The following is a 22,289-nucleotide window of genomic DNA, read 5'->3' on the forward strand; positions in this document are numbered from 1 at the left end:
TTTTTGTCCTAACTGGAACATCCTTGTTCACAAGTGTCAATCTTTCAGAAATCACTATTTTTTCAGAACCCTTTCGGCAGCTGGCCAGCCGACTTTTCCCTCACAAAGTCATGTTGCCTATAGGTCATTTGCTGCAGTTTTTAGTTTACCAAATATATATATAAAGCATCTTGTTAAAGGGACATCTGTTCCTGTGTTTACTTACTATGTATCTCTTTGAGCTACTGATATTACTTTCATATGTATTTTTATTACATATTTAATGAAAAACTAGTTCTTAATATAGATCAGCAACACATCGTTCTAACCTTTACAATTTTACTTTCTCCAATCTCATACATGTTGATTTACAATTTGCTCATTTTTCTATTTTGCTTTATTCAGATGTCCTAGAGATAGGAAATAAAGTTTCAGGGGCTTGTTTTGTTTTGTTTTGTTTTTTTTCCCATTGGAGGGCATAAGCACTCTAACTCAGTGATTTACATCCTTGGATATGCTTTAGAATCATCTGGGGGTGTTGTTTACTCTGCAGATTCTGGGACCCATCCCTCATACAGGTGTACTAGGGAGGACATTTTGAGAAACATTTATTAGGACGTGGTATGTTACATAATTTCAACCTCACAGAAACATAAAATGGGCTACCCTGAATATTTAGAACACATGTTCATGTTTTATTATTTACATTTTAGCCTCCAATTATCAACACTTGACAGTGCTGTTTTATAAATCAATGTGGAAAAAGGAAGACTTGCATTTGTCTTGAAAATGAACAAACCAGGCACCACGAGAGAAAGCCTGATGGTTTTCTAGCAATCGGTCTTTGGAATTTTGTGTGATCCTTGGCTAATTATGTTTTCTTCTTTACATTTTTAAGCGGACTCTGGGGATAAATTGCCATTAAGAGTCTGAAATTTTATGTGAGGTGTTCAAGGAGTATCAGGAGGTCAGCACTTACAAACTAGCAACTTATTAAGGAAGAATTTTTACTAAATACATGAAAATGGTTAAATAAAATCAAGATCCCAAAAGTCTTGCAGTGAAAACAGTAGTCTCCTGCTCTCTCCCCCCAACCTCCAATGTCCTTTTCATTGGCAAGCATTTTCATCCTCTTAGCTTTTCCTTCTGGTAGTTATGTTCATGTTGGTTTCTTTCCTCCAGTTAACTATTTTGGTCATTTTTCAAATGAATGCATGTATTAATGTATATTATTTTTAGCCTCTTAAAGTTTATAAAAAACCTGAACAGTCTCCTGCCCCACACCCTCCCAACTCTCCAGATTAATGGCTTTTAACAGTTTCTTCTGTTTTTTCTCAAATAATTGATCACATCTTGATTTGTTACTTTACATATTAGTGATTTCCTGATATGTCAATGAGGATTTAGCAGTTAGACAGCTATCCCCACTTTTCCTCTCATATTGTCCCCAAATAGTTACCAGACTTAAGTCCTTTAGTCCTTTTGGGTTGCTGCTACATTCTTTTGCAAATTTCTAGATAGCTACATAGAAGGATTTCTCTTGGTATTTATCCATGAGTGCAACTGTTAGGTCGAAGCGTATGTGCTTCTTCATCCTGAATAAATATTGCCAAAAACATGGTAAAAGGCTGACAATGTCAAGTGTTGGTGAGAATGCCACATCTGAGTATGTGGGATGGTACCTTACTGCAGTTTTAATTTGCATTTCCTCAGTTACCAGTGGGAATATTTATCTTTGCATGTATTTATTGGCTATTTGGGTTTCCTCTTCTCTAGATGGCTTGCTTCTTTCTAAGTATCTGAGTCCTAAAAATTCTAGATACCTGTACTAATAGTTTGCTGATTATGTTCCTTGTAGAAAGCTCCACTGTTTTCTTAAGGATTGTAAGTCTCATGCAGTATTGATTCCTTTTCTTGTCTGTGATGTTTTTTTTTTTCCCCCCTCTTTGGAAGATTTTAGTAAATTCCTTTATACTCTTGATTTCTATATTCTAATTTTACAGCTGAACATAAGGGGCTAAATTATTATGTTAATTGTTCATGAAATCAAGCACATAATACTTAAAAAAATCTAATTACAATAGGCATACCTAATTCATAAAATAACATGCTCAACTCTGATACTGTCAACAGTTTCAGCATACATTTTCCTACACGTACTATATACCATTAGTAAATTTTTTAGGTATGATACACAATTCACTTATTTAACAGTCTTTGGCATTTTTCTGTCAGTACCTCATTCTTTTTAACTGTTACAGACATTATTAAATTCTACAGACATATTGGTTGGTTATTTCTTTATTGATTGTCATTTGGGCTGTTTCCAAGTTTTATTTTTTAAGTTTTTTTTTTTTAATTTATTTTGAGAGAGAGAGTGCACGTGTGTGAGTTGGCAAGGTGAGCAGTGCAGAGGAGAGAGAGAATCTTAAGCAGGCTCTGTGCTGTCGGTGCAGAATCCGATGTGGCTTGATCTCATGAACTGTGAGATCATGACCTGAGTTGAGATCAAGAGTCTGATGCTTACCCGAATGAGCCACCCAGGTATCCGTTTCCAAGTTGAAAAAAACCAGTGCAACAAATTCTCTTGGGTCTATCTCTTTGTTGTTCAGGATTAATATTTAGAAGTAGAAACTCAGCTCTGGGTCCAAACCCAGAATATTTTAAATTTTAATTGATATTGTAACTCTAAAAAAGTTGTATTAATTTACAAGGCAAAAAATGCCCTTTCTTTGGATACCTAACAAATCCAAATCTTTGCTAACATGGTAGGAAAACATGTTTTAATTTTCACTTTTTAATTCAGTGAAGTTTAACTTTGTTTCCAACCTCATAATTTTGGTTTCTTGCATTATCTAGTTTCATTTCACTACCTTTTTAATTTCTAATTTTAGCCATATGCTTGTTTTAAATCACTCTTTTTTGTAAAGAACAACTTTATTCTTCTATCATTGTAACATCCATGGAATCCCACAGAAGATCAGAGGCAGAGTTTTTAGAGGTCTCAGACCTTTTCTTTTAACCTTCAAAAAGACAGTGTCCTACCTGCCTCTTTACTATCCCAATGGAATATACCAGAGTTTCCTCAACTTACTGATTGCCTGAGTGAACAGAACCTTTTTTGAGAAGAGTGAATGAAATGCATACAGAATTCAAAGTCTCTATTTTGATTTAATTTTCTTTTAATATCTGAGTTCTATCTCTTCTGTTTATAATCCATGTCTGACCTTTGGACAAATCTGTCTAGTTCTATCTCTATAGGTCCTGGTTTCAACTCATGCTCTCGGGGAATTTTCTCAACTTTGGTTTTTGAAAGATATGCTACTGTAGGCAGGTGCTGGTCCTTGATGGGCATCATACAGCTATAGCAAAAAAGGTTTCATAAATGGTTATCTGATATGGAATAGTTAAGACTAATCTTAACTATAGTCTACTTAAGATTAATTTATAAAATCTCATTGCTTACAAATAATTAGCCATTGACCTAAAGTCACAAAAGTCTTTTTTTCTAATATTAAAAAATATGTAATTGGAGGGGAGGGGGAACAACTAACTTGAAATAAACCAGAAAACACCTTCACATTAATTGTTCTTCTCATATACTTCAAATTTGTACTTAATGCTTTTCTCCTCCTGGATATCAGAAAGAACACCTGGGTATCTGTAAAAGAAAAATATGTGGAATAATTTGTCAATTAAAAAAAAGATATATACTGTGTCAATTAAAAAGAGATAGCTCAGCCAAAAGGCATCAATAAAGTAAATAAAAGTTTCATCTTCATTTTTTTTTTTCACAATGGTAAGTCACGGTGAAACTGGGTATCATACAAATACACTATGGAACAGTGTAGGAAACAGAAAGAAAAACTTGCAAACGGTACAGAAAGTTGGGAAACAAAAAGTGCAATTTATCCTTTCCTTCTGACTCCTAATTCTTCTGTCTCAAACTAGCCACTGTCAGCAGTTTCTTTTACCTTTCCACTATCACCCAGCTAGTATGAAATGTAGTAACATTTTGCAAATCTTACACTTGATATCAAATTTCTTGCGTGAGCAAATGAAAAACAAGATACAACCTTTAGCTGCTTAGAGCAGAACTGAAGTTATGTGTCCTGTATAGTGAAAGATTCTGCTGTTTAATCAATGGACACCACCCTGCTCTAATTTCCCAGAGTGTTCCTCACGGCAGTTCTTTTACGGACATCACTGTTTATCTGAAATTTTCTCTCACTTAGATCTGTGTTCCCGCCACCTTCCAATTCAAAACCCAAGCCCTCCTTTGCGTATATACCAAGAGGCAGAGTTGCTAGATCATGTGGTAGTTCTATTTTTAATTTTTTTGAGGAGCCTCCATACTGTTTCCACAGTGGCTGCTACCAGTTTGCATTCCCACCAACAGTGCACAAGAGTTTCTCTACATCCTCACCAACACTAACGCTTGTTATCTCGTTTTTTGTTTTTGATAACAAATCAGGACCTCAAAGAAATATATATCCTCCCATGTTCACTGCAGCCTAGTTTACAGTAGCTAAGCAACCTAAATGCCCATCAACAGATGAACGGTTAAACAAAAATGCTGTATTTACATACAATGGAATATTGTTCAACTTCAAAAAAGAAGGAAATCCTGCCATATGCAGCAACATGGATGAACCTGGAGGTCATTATGCTAAGTGAAATAAGCCAGTCACAGAAGGACAAATACTGCATTATCTAAAATGGTCAGACTCATAAGAACAGAGAGTAGAAGGGTGGTTGACAGGTGTTGGGGGAAAGGGGAAACACAGTTGTTCAAAGGGAATAAAGTTTGTTGTGTAGGATGATTAAGTTTCAGAGATGTGCTGTGCAATGCTGTGCCTACAGTTAACAACACTGAATTGGAAAACTAAAATTTTGTTGAGAGGAGGTCTCATGTTGTATTCTTACAATAAAATTTTTTTCCCACTGAAAAACCCACCACCAACAAAAAATCCCCTCAGGTCCTCCACTGAGGACTGTACTGACCACTCTCGTCTCCAACCCAAATCTTGTACTTCCTCAGTATTGTGCGAGCTGCACCCCCATGTGCTCCAGGTGGGGATGAGGAACACCTGCTTTGATCAGACTTGTGTTTGACTCTGGTTCTGTTGTCTTCATCCTTATGAATAATCTGGCCCTGAGTTCATTACATTAAGTGCTCTATAAATGTTATTCTTTAGTATTATGAGTTTCTTTCACCCCGTATTTTCTAATTTCTAATTTTCTAATTTTTCTATTTCATTGTAGCAGGGATAAGATAGGAAAAGATTTAAATCTCTTATGATACCCAGTGCAATGCTGAGTAATAACAGGTATTAACCTTTTGTTGACTAATCAGAGGTTATGCCATTTGATAAAAAACATAAACGTATAAAGTAACAATAGTATAATAACACATAAAGAAAATAAAATCTATGTTTCTATTTACTAACCATTTCCTGAGCTGTTTCTGTTCAACTGTTTTAGTAGCAATATAGCATTTTTCTTTTTTTAAAGCAGTGATTTTTCGAGGCCAACTTTTAACCATAATTTTAGTTTCTTTGGAATGAGTCACCAAAAAGTAACATTTACATTTTTGTGTGTTTGTAAAATTCTCAAGAGTATCAAGATTCTCAGTTAAAAGATAAAAGCAAAATATCAAAATTATTTCTAAAACCACAAATAATACTTAGAAATACTATGTTATTGGCTGGGTATAGTCAGCAGCCACGGTATTAATGTTAATCTGCTCTGTGAAACTGAAATTCAACTCTGCTTCGGATTAATTTTACTTTTCACAATATTCATATATTCAGTCTATTATTCTTTCAAGAGAGAGAGCATGCCTACACACAGAGAGGGAGGGAGAGAATCCCAAGCAGACTCCACACCCAGCACAGAGCCTGACACAGGGCTCAATCTCACCACTGTGAGATCATGACCTGAGCCGAAATCAAGACTCAGACACTTAACTGATTAAGCGACCCAGGCGTCCCCATATTCAGTCTGTTTAATAATGACAGAAATACCACAACCATCATAATTCCAAACTTTTCTGAAGAGCAAACTGCTTAGGAGCCACATATGAACTCTGAGTTTAAGCCTAACAGGATGTGGAAATGCCTCCTATTTGTTATGAACCACCCAGATAGAGATCCCCCTCTAGAATCTTCAGGCAGTAAGGAATCCAGTAGATATGAAGAAACATAAGATTCGAACTGACAAAGCATGAGAATACTGAGATGATGTAATGTAAAGTCTAAGAAAGAGGTAAATAGTTATCTATAAGAAACAACTCACAACTAAATTTAAATGAAGACTATAGCAAGCACAGGCTCAGGAGGAGACATACAAATAGTATGAATAAGGATCCTGTTGGCTAGTCAGGAACTAATGGGAACAGAAGAGGAACTGTTAGCCCATCAAAAACTTTCTTAAATTTGTCCATTGATAAGGGGCATCTGTCCCAGCTCTGGAGCCAACTACGGCCTCAAAGGCCTCTTCTGGCCTTTATCCTCTTTGCATAGTTATATGGAACGCTGTTAACTACAAGGAAAAACCTGTTTGGGGCTCATTAAGCAGAAAACTGCTGGTATAAAACATTTAGGCCTGCTGGTTTGGCTGGAGCCTAGTGTGAAATAGTTTGAGATGGGAAAGATTTCTTACAGGTAAGATGAATGAGGGCACAGCCTTAGAGGACAGGCTGGAATGCTGCTGTCAAAAAAAAAAGAAGAAGAAAAAAAAGAATTATGCAGACAATGACCCATGGGGGAAAAAGGCAGACGCAAAGTAAAACCTAACTTTGTTAAGATTTTTTTTCTGCTTTTAGGTTTCTACCACTTGTGGCTTCACCCACATTCTAATTTTATTCCCTTTGCACTTCACAATAGTCCTCTCATCTTTATTTCATTTTACTAGTGCTTTTATTACCAGGAAGTATGGTGTTAATAAAAGATAACTGTTTGAACTGAAACTTATGTCACTACAAGAGGGCCACTAATAGGGAGAATGGGGGGGTCTAAACTCTGTGTAGCTGTGGGAAAAGAAAAAGGGGAAGTAGAGGACAATCAGAGCTCATTTCTGGACAGTACGGAGCAATTCTAAGTTCCCCAGTGTACAGACATTTGGAGAGAATGCAGCTCAAGAACTGAGCAACATTACAGATTTTCAGGGACAAAGTATATTCTCTTTGTCTTTCCAGGTTTCTCTTTTTTCTACCTCAGGAAAGACTGACCTACTCCAGATCTCCCCTTAGGGGATTCCCTCCACTCTCCGTTGAGGAGGTTGTTACTATGTTGGTACAGGCTTCAAAGTAAGACAACCATCAAATGATGTTAACAGGAAAAAAAAAAAAAAAGACTCCATTTTCTTTCATAGCCTTGTCTAGAATGTCCATTTTTGAGCAATTTCCTTGGAATTTGGTTTTGGATAGAAATTTCCTATCTGAAGCTTCCCACTATTAAAATTTTCTAAGACATTTAAAGAACTGGGGAGCCTGGGTGGCTCAGTCACTTAAGTATTCGACCCTCGGTTTCGGCTCAGGTCATGATCTCACAGTTCATGGGTTTGAGCACCGCATCGGGCTCTGTGCTCTCAGTGAAGAGCCTGCTTGGGATTCTCTCTCAATCCCTTTTCTGTGCCCATCCCTTTTCTGTGCCCTTCCCTCATTCTCTCTCTTAAAATAAATAAATAAACTTAAAAAAATAAAAAAAATAAGTAAGAACTAATACCAATCCTTCACAAACTCTTCCAAAAAAATAGAAGAGGAAACAGACCATTTCCTGACTCATTCTGTGAGGCTGGTACTCTCCTGACACCGAAACAAGGTGAACACATTATTAAAAAATGAAACTACAGACCAATATCCATTATGAATATAAATGCAAAAATCCTCAACAAAATATAAGGAAATTAAATCCAGGAACATATAAAAAGGACTACACATTACTACCAAGTGGATTTATTCCAGAAATGCTAGAATAGTTTAACACGAAAATCATTGAATATAATACAGCGTATTTATTAATATTTATTAATATTAGAAGGATGTGTTAAAACCTAGTCTGAAAGCATTGATACGATTAATCTTCTACTTTTACTCTTCATAGCCAATAGCTGAGAAGTACTTAAAAAAACTTTTTTTTAAAGTTGAAGTATGAAAAGTGCTTTTATTTATTTTTTTTATTTTATTTTTTTATAATTTTTTAATTTATTTTTGGGACAGAGAGAGACAGAGCATGAACGGGGGAGGGGCAGAGAGAGAGGGAGACACAGAAGCGGAAACAGGCTCCAGGCTCCGAGCCATCAGCCCAGAGCCTGACGCGGGGCTCGAACTCACGGACCGCGAGATCGTGACCTTAAGTCAGACGCTTAACCGACTGTGCCACCCAGGCGCCCCTGAAAAGTGCTTTTAAACTAAAATGCTGTGAGTTTTCAAAATCAGGCAGTTTCATGCTGAAATCTTAACTCCATCTTTTCTTCCATCACCACCACTGCTATCCAAGTCCCTTGTTCTTTCACCTCAACTCCTGCAGCTAACTGGTCTCCCAGCTTCACTCTTGTCCCTTCTGTTCTCCACAAACAGCTGGAACAATGTCACCCTCTCTTCAAACCCTCTAAACTTGTGTCTGGTCTGACCCCTCTGGCCTCCCCCTTGCTTATAATGTTCAGAGTAGTCAGTCCCTGCTCAGGGTCAGGGAGCACAACCAAGCTTGTTCCTGCTCTCTGGTCTCTACGCGAGCTATTTCTCTGGTTTCTGGAATGCTCTTCTCTTTGCATGGTTGGCTTCTTGACATTTAGATCTCAGCGTAGACACCACCTCTTCAGAGAGGACTTCTCAGACAATATGGTATTTACCACATCACCATATTTCAGTTCTCCATATAGCAACTCTCTTAATGTTTACCTTTCATTTACTACTCTCCTTTTCTACTACAAATACTCTAATCTTAGCAGTGACATCTTCTTGGTAAGCACTGCTTCCCCAGTGCCTAAGACAGTGTCTGATGCTAAGCAGAGACCTCATAGAATGAGCTAATGACTACTCTCTAGATTTCAGTCAAATTATTAAAACTTAAACATCCCAAGTTTGTTAAAGCAGATTTCCCAAAATTCCTGGGTTTTTTTTTTTTTTTAATTTTTTAATGTTTATTTATTTTTGAGACAGAGAGAGACAGAGCATGAACGGGGGAGGGGCAGAGAGAGAAGGAGACACAGAATCGGAAGCAGGCTCCGTCCAGGCTCTGAGCCATCAGCCCAGAGCCCACTGCAGGGCTCAAACTCACAGACTGTGAGATCGTGACCTGAGCTGAAGTCGGATGCTTAACCGACTGGGCCACCCAGGTGCCCCTCAAAATTCCTAGTTTTTGTCTGCAGAACACATTACTACTCCAAATTCAATATGAAGAGATAAACTGTTTCTCTGATTCTTAAGCAGGAAATCCAAAAGTACTTCAGACAAATTAATAACATTTTACTTACTCTGGGAGAAGTTTATATTTCTCCAAATCAATTTCTGGAAAAAATGTGTCACTTTCAAACTCCTGCATAATCCTTGTCACAAATAGTCTAACGTGTCCTGGCCTGTTCATGGCTTCCTTTGAAAAAACACAAGAGGCATCAATTTATTTATCTGTCAAAAGAAACAGAAACTCTTAAGATTTGTTTGTTTTAATTACATAGTCAAGTTTGTACCTGGTATTAAGAGACATGCTCCATAACTTGTCACCTCCAAAGCATGCTATTTAAATATCCTATTATTAAGTTTGGGGTCCTGCAAAGTATGTCTTAGTTATTTTGAGAATGGCACTAATAATTATCACTAATTATGAGAGTGAGTTTAAATATATTCTGGCCTCTAGTTTGCTTACATGAATTCTTTTTTCATTTAAGCATTCAGTATTATCTTCTTTCTTTGGTGGTTGTTTAAGAATTAAGAACCCTAAATTATCTAGTTGCTCTCCACAGAAAAATTTGCATATGTATATATATGGATAAGATAGTATATAATTTTATGAGATTTTGATTACTAAAAATCCCAAGGGCATACTTAATTAGTACATTTACACAGAATTTAATAACGCTTCCATTTCTTAGGAGATAGCTACAATGCTAGCAGGCAATTTACTTTCTTAGCCTCTGTTGCTAATGATTGTATTGGCCTTATATTGTTAATGACTTTTCTAACTATAGCCTATGCTACTGTTGATAGTTTCTATAGAAAAAACTGCACTTGAATGAATTTCTTAAAACTCTAATAAAAAGTCATGAGTCCTAATTGCATCTCCAAGAAAGTAATAACCCTTGATTTTCAAATAACTTATGGAAGAGAAAAATATAAAATTTGAAGTGTGTGTTATCCTTGAAATTCCAAATAAGGGCATAGAGCAAATGTTACTTTTTATTTTTGGCTTTTTACTACAGCAAATATAAAATCATTTATTCTCTTGCCCCAATCAAATAAATATCCTACCAATTCTTAATGTTATCAAAAATTCGAAAAACTGAATAGGACGAACCACAGCAACATCTGAAAGTCTGTATCCAAGGAAATACTATATGGCACAACGTTTTCTGTAAAGGGTCATATGTAAATACTTTAGGCTTTGTGGACCTTGTGGTTTCCTTCTTTCCTTTGTGGGCAACAGCAGCTGTAGACGATACTAAACCAATGGGCATGGCTGTGTTCCAATGAAACTGTGTTTACAAAAACAGGCTGGCCCCAGGGAAGATGAGCCTAAAAGTTCTACAAGTTATGGTGATGAGAGGCAGGTGCATAATACAAAATTACCAGTTGGAGATTCTACTTCCTTATAATTTATGTACATATAAATACATCAAATTATATATTTAAATATTTATAAAAAATAGGGGCGCCTGGGTGGCTCAGTCAGTTGAGCGTTCCGGCTTCAGCTCAGGTCATGATCTCGCGGTCTGTGAGTTCGAGCCCGGCGTCAGGCTCTGTGCTGACAGCTCAGAGCCTGGAGCCTGCTTCGGATTCTGTGTCTCCCTCTCGCTCTGCTCCTCCCCTGCTCACACTTTGTCTCACTGTTTTTCAAAAATGAATAAATGTAAAAAAAATAAATAAATATTTATAAAAAGTAGATTTTCAAGTGAATGTGGTATTAAATCATTCAAAATGCATATTGAACAAAATAAAGAAATGACTTGTTTTCCTAAAAATTCATGCTTGGCTGAAAGATCAAAGGAAAATGTCCATTTCCTCATAAAACAAATAAAGCAAACCAAAGGTTGTAGAAACAGGTCTGGGATCCTGGTATATCTTTTCTTTTAAAACAAATTCAGTGTATATATGTTATAACAAGACACCAAAGTGTAGGGGCTGGCTTTTTTCCTTCCCATAAACTTTAATTTTTTATTAGTGTTTTAAGAGTCCAAAAATTCTATTTATTATCCTCAAAAATTTTGAAAGCTGAAAGTCATTTGGTATTCAAAAGAAGAAATATTTTGGAGCACCTGGCTGTCTCAGTCTGTGGAATGTGACACTCCTGATGTGAGGGTTGTGGGTTTAAGCACCATGTTGGGTATAGCGATTACTTAAAAAAATAAAATCTTATGGGGTGCCTGCGTGGCTCAGCCGGTTGATCATCAGACTTCCGCTCAGGTCATGAACTTGCAATTTTTGAGTTTGAGCCCCGTGTCAGGCTCTGTGCTGACAGCTCGGAGCCTGGAGCCTGCTTCAGATTCTCTCTCTCTCTCTCTCTCTCTCTCAAAAGTAAATAAACATTAAAAAATAAAATAAAATAAAATAAAATAAAATAAAATAAAATAAAATAAAATAAAATAAAATAAAATTAAATTAAATTAAAAAAAAAATGAAGTTTTCAGCCGGAGCCTCCATCTTCCAGTAATTCACCAAGGGAAAGAGGAGAGGCACCTGCTGAATGTGCTCTAGGTGTTCTAGGAAACATGGAGTTGTTCCCTTGGCCACATACCTGTGAATCTACAAGAAAGGTTTATTTTGGACATCAAGGGAATGGGCACTGTTCAACAAGAAATGTTTCACAAATGTTACCACTGCAAAACTGGAAGAGTCTACAATGTTACCCAGCATGCTACTTGCATTGCTGTAAACAAACAAGGGCAGATTTTTGCCAGGAGAGTTAATGTATGTATTGAGCAAATGCACTCAAAAGAGCCGAGATAGCTTCCTGAAGTGTGTAAAAGAAAATGATCTGAAAAAGAAGGAAGCCAAAGAGAAAGGTACATGGGTTCAACTGAAAAGCCAGCCTGCTCCACCCAGAGAAGTACATTTTGGGAGAACCAATGGAAAAGAGCCTGAACTGTTGGAACCCCTTCCCTATGAATTCCTGGCATAAGTGAAAAAAAAAAAAAAAAAAAAAAAAAAAAAAACAGACCTCAAGATTGGGGGAAAAAAAAAAATAAGGACTCTTTTCTCTTTTACTCATTTTTTCTGTTATTATGAAACATGTAATAGTTTTCCTATGCTTTCATATTATACAAAATTGTTAAGTTTTCTTTTAACAAATTCATATACATTTAGTCAGTGTATAGTAACTGAGAGCCCCATCCCTTTCTCAGTAAGGACCTATATATTCTTGGAAAAAGGGGAGAATTCAGTATATCAGGGCACATCTAGGGAGTAGAAAACAGTGCAATGCAAGTACAATTCTTTTTTTTTTTATTAAAAAAATTTTTTTTTAACATTTATTTATTTTTGAGACAGAGAGAGAGACAGCATGAACAGGGGAGGGTCAGAGAGAGAGGGAGACACAGAATCTGAAATAGGCTCCAGGCTCTGAGCTGTCAGCACAGAGCCCGACATGGGGCTCGAACCCACAGACCGCGAGATCATGACCTGAGCCGAAGTCGGACACTTAACCGACTGAGCCAACCAGGCGCCCCAATGCAAGTACAATTCTAAGGGAAGGATTTAGAATGTTTTTATCATTTTTTTTAGTGTTTATTTATTTTGAGAGAGGGAGAGACAGGGTGGGGAAGGGGCAAAGAGAGGGAGACACAGAATCTGAAGCAGGCTCCAGGCTCCAGCTGTAGGCAGAGAGCCTGACACAGGGCTTGAACCCATGAACCGTGAGATCATGACCCAATCCGAAGTTGGTTGCTTAGCCAACTGAGCTACCCAGGAGCCCCTAGAATATTTTTAAATTGGAAACATCAACTATTTGGAATTGAAAATCAACTGGAACAGGCTTAAAAACTCGCTTTTATATTTTTATTTACTTTTCATGATAGTATCTAAAACGAATAAATCAAATTGACAATGTGTCTAGTTTACAGTAGGGATAATGTACTTCCTTTGCTCATGGCCTAACTGTTTAAAAGTTCAGATGGCAGGGAATCTGAAGGAAAGTGGGGTAGAACATTTCTTTATGATTTTACTTACCTTATAAACAGAACTGCCTCCCACTACCCAAACCATGTCCACTTTATGTGCTAATTCTGGTTGCTCAGTAAGTTCTAAGGCATCATCCAGACTTTTGGCAAGAAAATGAGCTCCTTGTGGAGGTTCCCTGAATTTAAAAAAATTACAAATAATGTCTATAAAACCCATTCATACCAGTCAAGTAATCTGAATTGGAATAAGTAATTATAAAACCAAAATCATCATAAATATGAATTCTTTCAATAATAAACACTTAACATCAATATGGCCTATGACCAATAATTCAAACCATATTTGTGTATGTACGGTCCACAATGAATCAAAAAACAGAAACACTTCTGGTATCTTGTGATATTTGTGGTTGAAAAAAATCAGAAGAGTAGTGGCCTCTGGAGGGATGGGGTAAAGATTCACTGGGAAGAGGCATAAGGGAACTTAGGAGGGGTCATGGTAAAATTCTCCATCTTTGATACGGGGTTACATAGGTGCATACATTTGTCAAAATTTAGCAAAAGTACATTTAAGACTTGTACATTTCATTGTATGTAATATTTATCTCAAAAGATGGGGCACCTGGGAGGCTCAGTTAGTTAAGCGTCTGACTCTTGATTTCAGCTTATGTCATGATCTCAGGATTCCTGAAATGAAGCCCAGCATTGGGCTCTGCGCTGTCAGCTTGGGATTCTTGCTCTCACTCTCTCTGCCCCTCCCAAACTTGTGTGTGGGTGTGCTTGCGTGTTGGCTCTCTTTCAAAATAAATAAACTTAAAAAAAAAATTGTAAAGAAATATTGAACTCTAGTTAATGATACATATGCTGAAGTATTTAAGGGAAAACATACTGATGTTTCCATGTTACTCTGAAATGCTTAAAAAAAAAAGACCAATGGATGCATGGATGGATGGTAAAACAAGCATAATAAATTGTTAATGGTGGAATCTATGGGTTAGGTATACAGGTGTTTAAGGTTCTTTATGTTTGAAAGATTCATAAAAAATGTTGGAGAGAGAGTAGTATGTTTGAACGACTGTAGTTTGGAATGATATTCAAACTGTTAATATGTGATGAATGGGGAGTAAAAGACTTTTCATGTTTCAAATATAGAAGTGGATGAAATATTAATAAGCATGTATATTTTTTAAATTAAAATCCAAAGGAGAAAGAATTAATTTCAGTGTTACATCTTCAGTTTAATTTCTCCCTATCTCCACAACTGTTTATTTTTTCCTGGGGGGGGGGGCAGGTGGAGAGCGATAATTCCCTTTATAATTGAAGAAACATAGAATTTGACTTTCATTGTAATTAGAGAACAGAAATTATAATTCAAAGTCAAGTTCTTAGAGTGATGCTTTAAAAAATTATGTAACTGCCTTTGAACTAGTGCTTGTAACAATGATTAATCAACAGCTAATGGAGATTATTAATTCTCTTCACTGCCTCCTCCCTCACCTCCTTCATAGATATTTTACTTATTTCACCCTTTGTCATCTCTAAAGGAGTAAGATAGCACAAAGAATGTATTTTGACTAAAAGCTGAAAAAAGACTCGCACACCAGGGTGAGGTTAAATGAGCCAAGGAAGTCTCTAAGGTGTCAGGGAGGCTGCAGCGAGTAGGCTGGACAAGGCTGTGTAGGGGGAGAACTGAGTCTAGATTTGAGCTTGGGGAGAAGGTAGTCTAGCTAAAGTCTAGAATGACAAACAGAGTCCAGGTGGTTTTAGTAACTGAGGATGCTGAAGTCAGAAATGATGACAGGTGTCAGGGAAGAATGAAAAATGGTGGTTTAGGATCTGACATAGTGACTTAGGATCTGACATAAGAGGAGCATTTGAACAGGTGTCCTAGAAATTGGTGGGTTGTAGCAAAATAATTTAGAAGGTGGTATAAATGTTTGGCGTGGATTCAAAGAAAGGGGGCAATCATTCTGTGTAGATTGTGGAACAATGGCTTGAAATGCTTCCAGGGCTTAAGGTGAAGACTACTTTTTTGCCCTTTTGTAATGAGTCTGTTAAAGGAAAACAAAGACTAGATTAAGGATTTGTTTCAGATTTTAATTATCATAAAGACATGGAGGAAATGCTTCTGCAAAATGTTATTCCTTAGCAGTTTAGGAATGTTTGAAACACTTGACCCAAGATGGGTATAAAAATATAAGCAAAAAGTTAAGCTAATGTTTGAACTAATTAGGCCACTGTGTTCACTGTGTTAAAGCACAAATCCTAGGAACACAGTGAATAGTATATAGCAAACACTCAATACTGTGACTTATTTCATTGCCCACTTTCCTTCCTCTATTTATCTCAGACTAAGAGAGATTGCATTCCCTGACAAGAGAGTTGGTATGTGGTTCCATATGTAGTCAAGCATGTGGACATCTTTGATATCTTGTTTCAAACTTAGAATCTTAGCTCCTGAAGAGGGCTGGCATGAGGACTAAGAGATAATGCAAAACAGTAGGCACACAGTGATACTTCCATCCTTCTCCCTTCTCCAGAGAGGCTGCTTTTTACCTGGATAGTTACATTAGAAAGATCTAACATTTGAGGACCCATTTGCTCTCCCAAGTAGTGGGAACAGGTAGTACTTTATATGCATCAGACTAGCAGTCCTATGTAAGTACTTTTATTCCTTTTTATAGATGATATTGAGGCTGAAGGATTCAGTGGCCAGTGGTTATAGATCTAGGAAATGGTGGACCTGAGATTTGAACTCCAGCAGCCTGACATTGGGAGTCTGTGTGTTACAACTCCCTAAATAGACAAGAGATTCGACTGGTGGCCATAGGCTACAAAGGTGTCAAATTCTCGTCCCCTCAGACCTCAGGATGGTGTGGCCTAGTTTAGCAGAGCCTTAAGACCAGTGTCCTCTGGCCTTGAGCAGCCTCATTTGATTACCTCAGGGTACCATATAAACATTATCTTTTCTTACTGTGCCTGATGTGAAAGATGATGTGGCAGATGGAATTCTGGCTCAATTTCCTAGACTGTTGGGAAAGCATTTAAAAAACAAAAAACCCTAGGCTAGAATCATATCTTAACCAGAATTCAAAAATATGTTCAATTTAAGACCTTTCAAACTCAGTCTCTGAAACAGAATTTCCAACTAAAATTAAAATTGGTTCAAGCATGCTCCATCCTCATAATCGAATACTATGTAGCCACTAAAAATATTCATAGAAATTAATCTTTCCATATATCAAATGGGGAAAAAAAGACAGGTTACAAAGTGATATTATGTGGGATCATCCTATTTTTATAAATCACCTAAAGACCATCCATTCTGTAAAAATTTCTGAACCCCTGCTTTGCTAGGGGACATATTAAGTGCTGGGAATAGAGATAGAAAGAAAAAGCATTCTCTATACCAGTGGCAGGCAGAGCTATATCTCAGCAGTGGCCATAATATGAAAAGGATATGCGATGGGGATGTGTGAAGGATGCCAGGTAGGCAGAGGTGGTACATCATCTGGGTGGGTGATGAAGGAGAATACTCCTTGGAGAATGATCCCTTAGCTGACAGTCTCAAAGGTGATAAAAACATGTGCAAGACACAGAAGTGATGGATGACCATAGAGGATACTGAGGTTTATAGTGAAGTTACAGAAGTTATTTATTTAACACAAGAAAGCTCCAAGAAAGTTGAAGGTAGAAGTAGTATGTAGTGAGGTTTAAAACAGTAAAGGGTAGCACAACAGAGCAAGGTCTTGAGACCAGGAGAAAACGGGAGTCTAGGATAAAGTGGTGGGGGCAGACGGAGGATTCTGGTTGACAGGAGGGGATTTTTGACTCAAGACTGTGGGAAGGAAGAACAAAGTGATAGATTAGGGCAAAAAATGAGATCACAAACCTGCTCATTGTGCTCCCGTGAATATTTTCTATTAGAGACCAAAGGTAATTCTGCCAAAATAGAAAAGCTGGGACAGTAGGATCTGATATTGATAGGGTACTTTCTGTGTGCCATAAACTTAACATAAAAAATTTCAATTAATCCTCAAAATCACCCTAAGAAGTTCTCATTATTAACCCCATTTAGTAGATAAGGAAACTGTCATTCAGCAAGGCATCAAGTTAATAGGTACCAGACCAGGTATTAGAAGCCAGGTTGGTAACTCTTTGCTGTACCAAGTGTGTGAATAGTGAGGACAGAAGAGAGAAAGCTTTAATCACTGTGGAGAATATGACAGACCATAAAAAATTATTATACTATGAGATGTCAAATAGCTTTCATGAGTTGAAAACAATTTACAACAACTTATATCATGAAGGAAATTTTGAATTTACTAAAGATGCTGTCAAAGCTATAGCACTGTGGTAAAATTTATTTAATTTTTGGTTCCAAAGCCTTAAAAAATTACTTTATTGAGCTATAAGTTATATACCATTCAATTTATCCTTGAGGATTCAACTTCTTACATTGGAGGGTGGTGGTGAAAAACTGAGTATTTCTAAAAGCTTGCCTGAGCAATAGCGATTACATGGGTAAATCTCTCCCCTTTAATTCAGAATCTAGCACTGTATGGCATACAGCAGATGCCCAGGTTATGTGTGGAACTGACCCCCAAGTAGGGAAGCAGAAGGAAGCACAAAAAATAAACTCTAAAATGTTTTCCTAACTGGTATGTTTATTTCCTCAGAATAACTGATAATAAAAACTCTGAAATTTTCTGTCTTAAAAAAAATAAGTGAAATATAGCAACAAATGTTATATAAGAAACAACCAAACCCAATTACATGCACAACAGTTGGGGGGGGTTCATAAAGAAGAAATTAGACTCATCATTTGTGGAGATTTGCTGGCTCAATTGAATATCCCCCCCACTGAGATTTGTTTATATCTGTTGTAGCTCAAGCTAGCCATAAATAAACTTGAGTAGTATTCAAGAAGATGTTACTAAAGAGTCTCTGGGAATGGCTATACAGTCTGTGAATTTGGATTCTACCAAGTAAAAAAGATAATCAGAATATCCTAGCAACCAGAATAAAGAGAACAGTATAAAGACTGAGGCAGATGGCAAGATGCACATCAACTTATTCCTCATCATCCAAGGCGATCAATGCAAATATTCTGGTATACTTTCTTTCATGTTTTTACCTGTGCCGTTCTAGAAGGGATTTGGGAAAAAATCTATATAAGCCTGAACCCCCTTGGCCTACAGTTGTATAATGTTTTTTTCCCGCTCATAGTGTGATGGTCTTTGATGTGTTCACTTGGCTGGGCTATAGTCCTTGGTTATTGAGACACTAATCTAAGTATTACTGTAAAGGTATTTTGTAGAAGTGATTAAAGTTGATAAATCGACTTCAATCTGGGTAGGCAGGATTGAATCAGTTGAAAGGCCTTAAGAGCAGCTCCTCCAGCTTCCCTGAAGAAAAAATTTCACCTGCAGATAGCAGTTTCAGACCCTGCTGAAGAGTTCCAGCATGCCCTTTCTGATGGTGTGCCCTACAGAGTTTTGGACTTGCCTAGCCAGCACCACAAATGTGTAGGCCAGTTCCTTGTAATAAAGTCCCCAGGGCATTTCCAGGCATCAGGAACTATCTACTCCAATGTTAGATTGGAGGACAGGAAAATTCCTAGCAGAAGCCAACTGGAGACACTTCTCTTTCTTCAGGATCCCTAGGTCAATTCCAATACTTTCATTTTTTTCACCTGTAGACATTGCATAAAGAATACAAGTACAAAATATTATTTGGGTGTTGTGGTAAACTAGGAATAATCGGGTACAAGGTTATGACTGATTTTTAGCCCATCCTAAAATTTCTATCTTACTGTATCCAGGGCAGGGTATGGAGAGGGGATAAACCACTTAATCTTGGTAAACCCCAAAACATATGTGAAACTAGAAAAAAGTTATTAACTGTATTGTATACATGATAATTGAGCCTATTGAGTAACAGTTCAAGGAAACTGGCAAAGCTGTTACCCCAGTGAGATTTAATGTAACTTTTCAGAGTGGTGAAATCAATCACTTAAGTAGCAGAGTGAAATTATTGTCATGTGGCATAAATAACTGCTTATTCATTTTCTGTAGTCACCTTTATGACATTAAACAGCGTGATCAATAGCGCTATATTTATACAATTTTGTTTTGTCATACACAGACCTCTATCATAAGAAATGGGACATGATTTTCTTGTGGTGAATTTGTGATAATACTTACTTGAGGTCTCTACTGAGAACTATATTAATTCTGTCCTTTAAAGGTCGATTCTTCTCTGGAATAGAGAACCATGTCTTTCTACCCATAATCACCAAATTCTGTTTACCTAGAAAATCACATAAAAATAAGTATATTCTGGGAGTATACATTTATATTTTCATATATTCATTTATATGTGCAGAGATAGGACTGTCACAGTGACACCTAGTGGCTCTGCTTTAAAAATTAAAACTTAAAACAGGCTTACAAAATTGACATTTATCACCCATTTCCTAAATATACTATTTTTCTCTTTGGTGTTATCTGATTTATATCCAATATTTAGTTTTAATCAATTGCAATTATGTATAATAGTGAAGAGCCAAGATTCTGGGGCAAAGTGCTGAAACTGAATGTATTCAAGTCATCTACTAGGCAAGTCATGAATCTTCTGTGCCTTATGTTAATGGAGATAACAGTAGTTCCTAGTTCTAGGGTTATTGTGGGGATTGAGGATTTAGAACATCTAGTAAGTACTGTTTAACTGTTTGATGTAATAGTATTATTCATTTGTATACTTTGTATTTATATTAGTAGCCATACTTTTAAAGATAGCTGTTTAGTGTTCCACTCAATTAAAAAGCCAAAATGCTTTCAATTGTGCCTCTATTTTTTAAGTAAAATGCTTCTATAGAAACTTTATACACATAACTTCCATTTTTCATATAAGTACGTGGAAGAAAAATCTTGGGAGTCAGATATCTGGATCAAAGGAATACACACATTTCTATAACTCTGGGTATGTTCTGGCAGGCTATCAAAAGAAGTACACATGTCTGTTTTAAAGAATCATCATTAGTCTGAATTTCTTTAAACAAAAATACTAACATTTACAAAACACAAGCACACTATGCATTTTTCTGTATTTTACATCATTACTCATAACCAAATTATCACCTCCAAATGTGGAGACAAATTTTTTTCCTCTAAGAATTAAAACCCCAATAATTCATGGTGCCCCCTGTAGAATATGCACTGCATTTTCAAGGACAGAGCTTTAAGTGTTAATAAGGAGATATCAATGATCAAAAATAACAGAGCCAAAAGGTGAGGAATTCTGATGAGAAATGGTACAGACTTGGCCTAACAACAAAGGTGGAGATAATGAGTGAAGAGCATAGGAAGATATTGGAAAAAAATTTTAAAAAAAGAAAGAAAAAGAAAAAAAGAACAAAAAGCTAAGTCAACCTTGGTATCCTTTCATCCACTCATCAAAGAAACACTGTGTTTACTGAAAGCAAGTGAATAGGCCAGGTGTTGGATGCTTTTCCTATTACTAGATCATACACTGGATTCTAGAGTGGTTCATGTCAATTCTTTAGCTTCAAGCTCCTGCTATCTTGTCTCCACCGGTGACCCAAGTGCAAGATCCAAGGACCTTGTACCTGTCCTGTTAAAGTTATGCTGCATCTGCTTTCCGACTGACTGTGTGTCTTTTACTCTACTATTTCTTCTCCTATGACCAAATACGTCTCTCTTAGGTTTTCAACGGGCATCTCACCACTATATTTTCTTCCATGGTTGTCCTCTCCAGTGGCTCAATTCACCCACTTTGCTGTACCTGAAATTATCCTGGAGATCCCACAAATTCCTCAAACCTCAAAATTATCATTACACCTGCACACTCTTCTCCACTTCTTTATTCTCCATGTCACCCACACTCTCAAACTGAAGATCTGAGAGTTCATCCTTGATTCTTTCCTGCATCACCTTCACCTTTCTGATCTCCCCATCGAGTTCATGGAACTGTTTCTTTTTGTTGTTGTTTTTTTACTTTTATCTTCTTCACTGCCTTCCAGGCCCTACCATCGCTTTTAGCAGCTATGCCAAAGGCCTCCTCTGGTCTCCTTCCCTGCTCTTTCACTAAAGCCTGTACCTAGCTGCTAATTCTGCCCAGTACCTCAATTTACACGTGCCCACATAAAATTTCAAGTAACTTTTTTTTAAAAAACGTGACAAACCTTGGGAACTGCGTATAAATCACTGGTAAGATAAAAGGTCCCAGATTAACATGGAAAACTTTTTATTTAAGTAAAATTTGCACTGATAAGCTTACTCAAGCAAGATGTTTCCCAAACCTCAATCACTTAAAAATCCCACATTACCTTCTACGGATGAGGTTGTGGTCATCCTTTGGAAATACTTGAATTCATTCCTATAAATTAGACAAACAGGGTTACTCAGAACATTATCTGATAGGCTCAAGCCGTAACCCTCCGACAGACGCTGCGCTGGGGGGGGGGGTGGGGGCAGTGGGGGGCGATGGGGGGGGGTGGGGAAAAGCCCTCGCCGGGCAACAGGAGCAGGACGGAAATCGAGAACTTGGCCGGCCGGCTCCAGATGGCGGAAAGAAGCCCTGGCCCAGCTCTTGCCTGCTCAGGTGAAAAGTCCGATCCCATCCTCCCAACCGAGAGCGTCTGTTAGGCCCCTCCCTGGTGCCGCGATCAAAAGCAACCCGCGCCAGTTCTCCCCGTCCCCCAACACCCAATCCAGCTCCGGGCCCGTAGGTACCTGAGCGGCGGCCAGGGCAGGTCCCCGTTCTTGCCGATGCCCATGTTCTGGGACACAGCGACGATACAGTTTAGCGGACGAACCATGACAGCCGCTGTGGACACCACACCGCTTGCTCACGACCCTGGGAATCCCTGCCGAGCTTGGCGCGAAATTGCAGCCATCCCGCCCCCTCGGTCCTATTTGTGCAGCCGAGACCCCGCCCCCTGCCACGGCGCACGG

At 37.6% G+C, this 22,289-nt stretch overlaps 1 protein-coding gene across 2 annotated transcripts; it reads right to left on the reverse strand.

Annotated features, from left to right (window-relative positions):
- Positions 1 to 2,346: 2,346 nt before the first annotated feature.
- Positions 2,347 to 22,287, reverse strand: DHFR (dihydrofolate reductase). 2 transcript variants are annotated; one of them, XM_030323827.2, is made up of 6 exons: positions 22,068 to 22,287; positions 21,662 to 21,711; positions 19,518 to 19,623; positions 13,361 to 13,487; positions 9,457 to 9,572; positions 2,347 to 3,640 (listed from the first exon to the last, which is right to left on the reverse strand). In XM_030323827.2, exons 1-6 carry the CDS (start codon positions 22,151 to 22,153, stop codon positions 3,562 to 3,564), a joined length of 564 nt encoding a protein of 187 aa, XP_030179687.1. In that variant the 5' UTR covers positions 22,154 to 22,287; the 3' UTR covers positions 2,347 to 3,561. The 2 variants fall into 2 exon arrangements, with proteins under 2 accessions (XP_030179687.1, XP_030179697.1); XM_030323837.1 differs by lacking the exon at positions 9,457 to 9,572 and having other exon boundaries at positions 3,547 to 3,640.
- Positions 22,288 to 22,289: the final 2 nt, after the last annotated feature.

The sequence above is a fragment of the Lynx canadensis genome, chromosome A1 (assembly GCF_007474595.2).
Source record: "Lynx canadensis isolate LIC74 chromosome A1, mLynCan4.pri.v2, whole genome shotgun sequence".
NCBI classification, from domain to species: Eukaryota; Metazoa; Chordata; class Mammalia; order Carnivora; family Felidae; genus Lynx; species Lynx canadensis.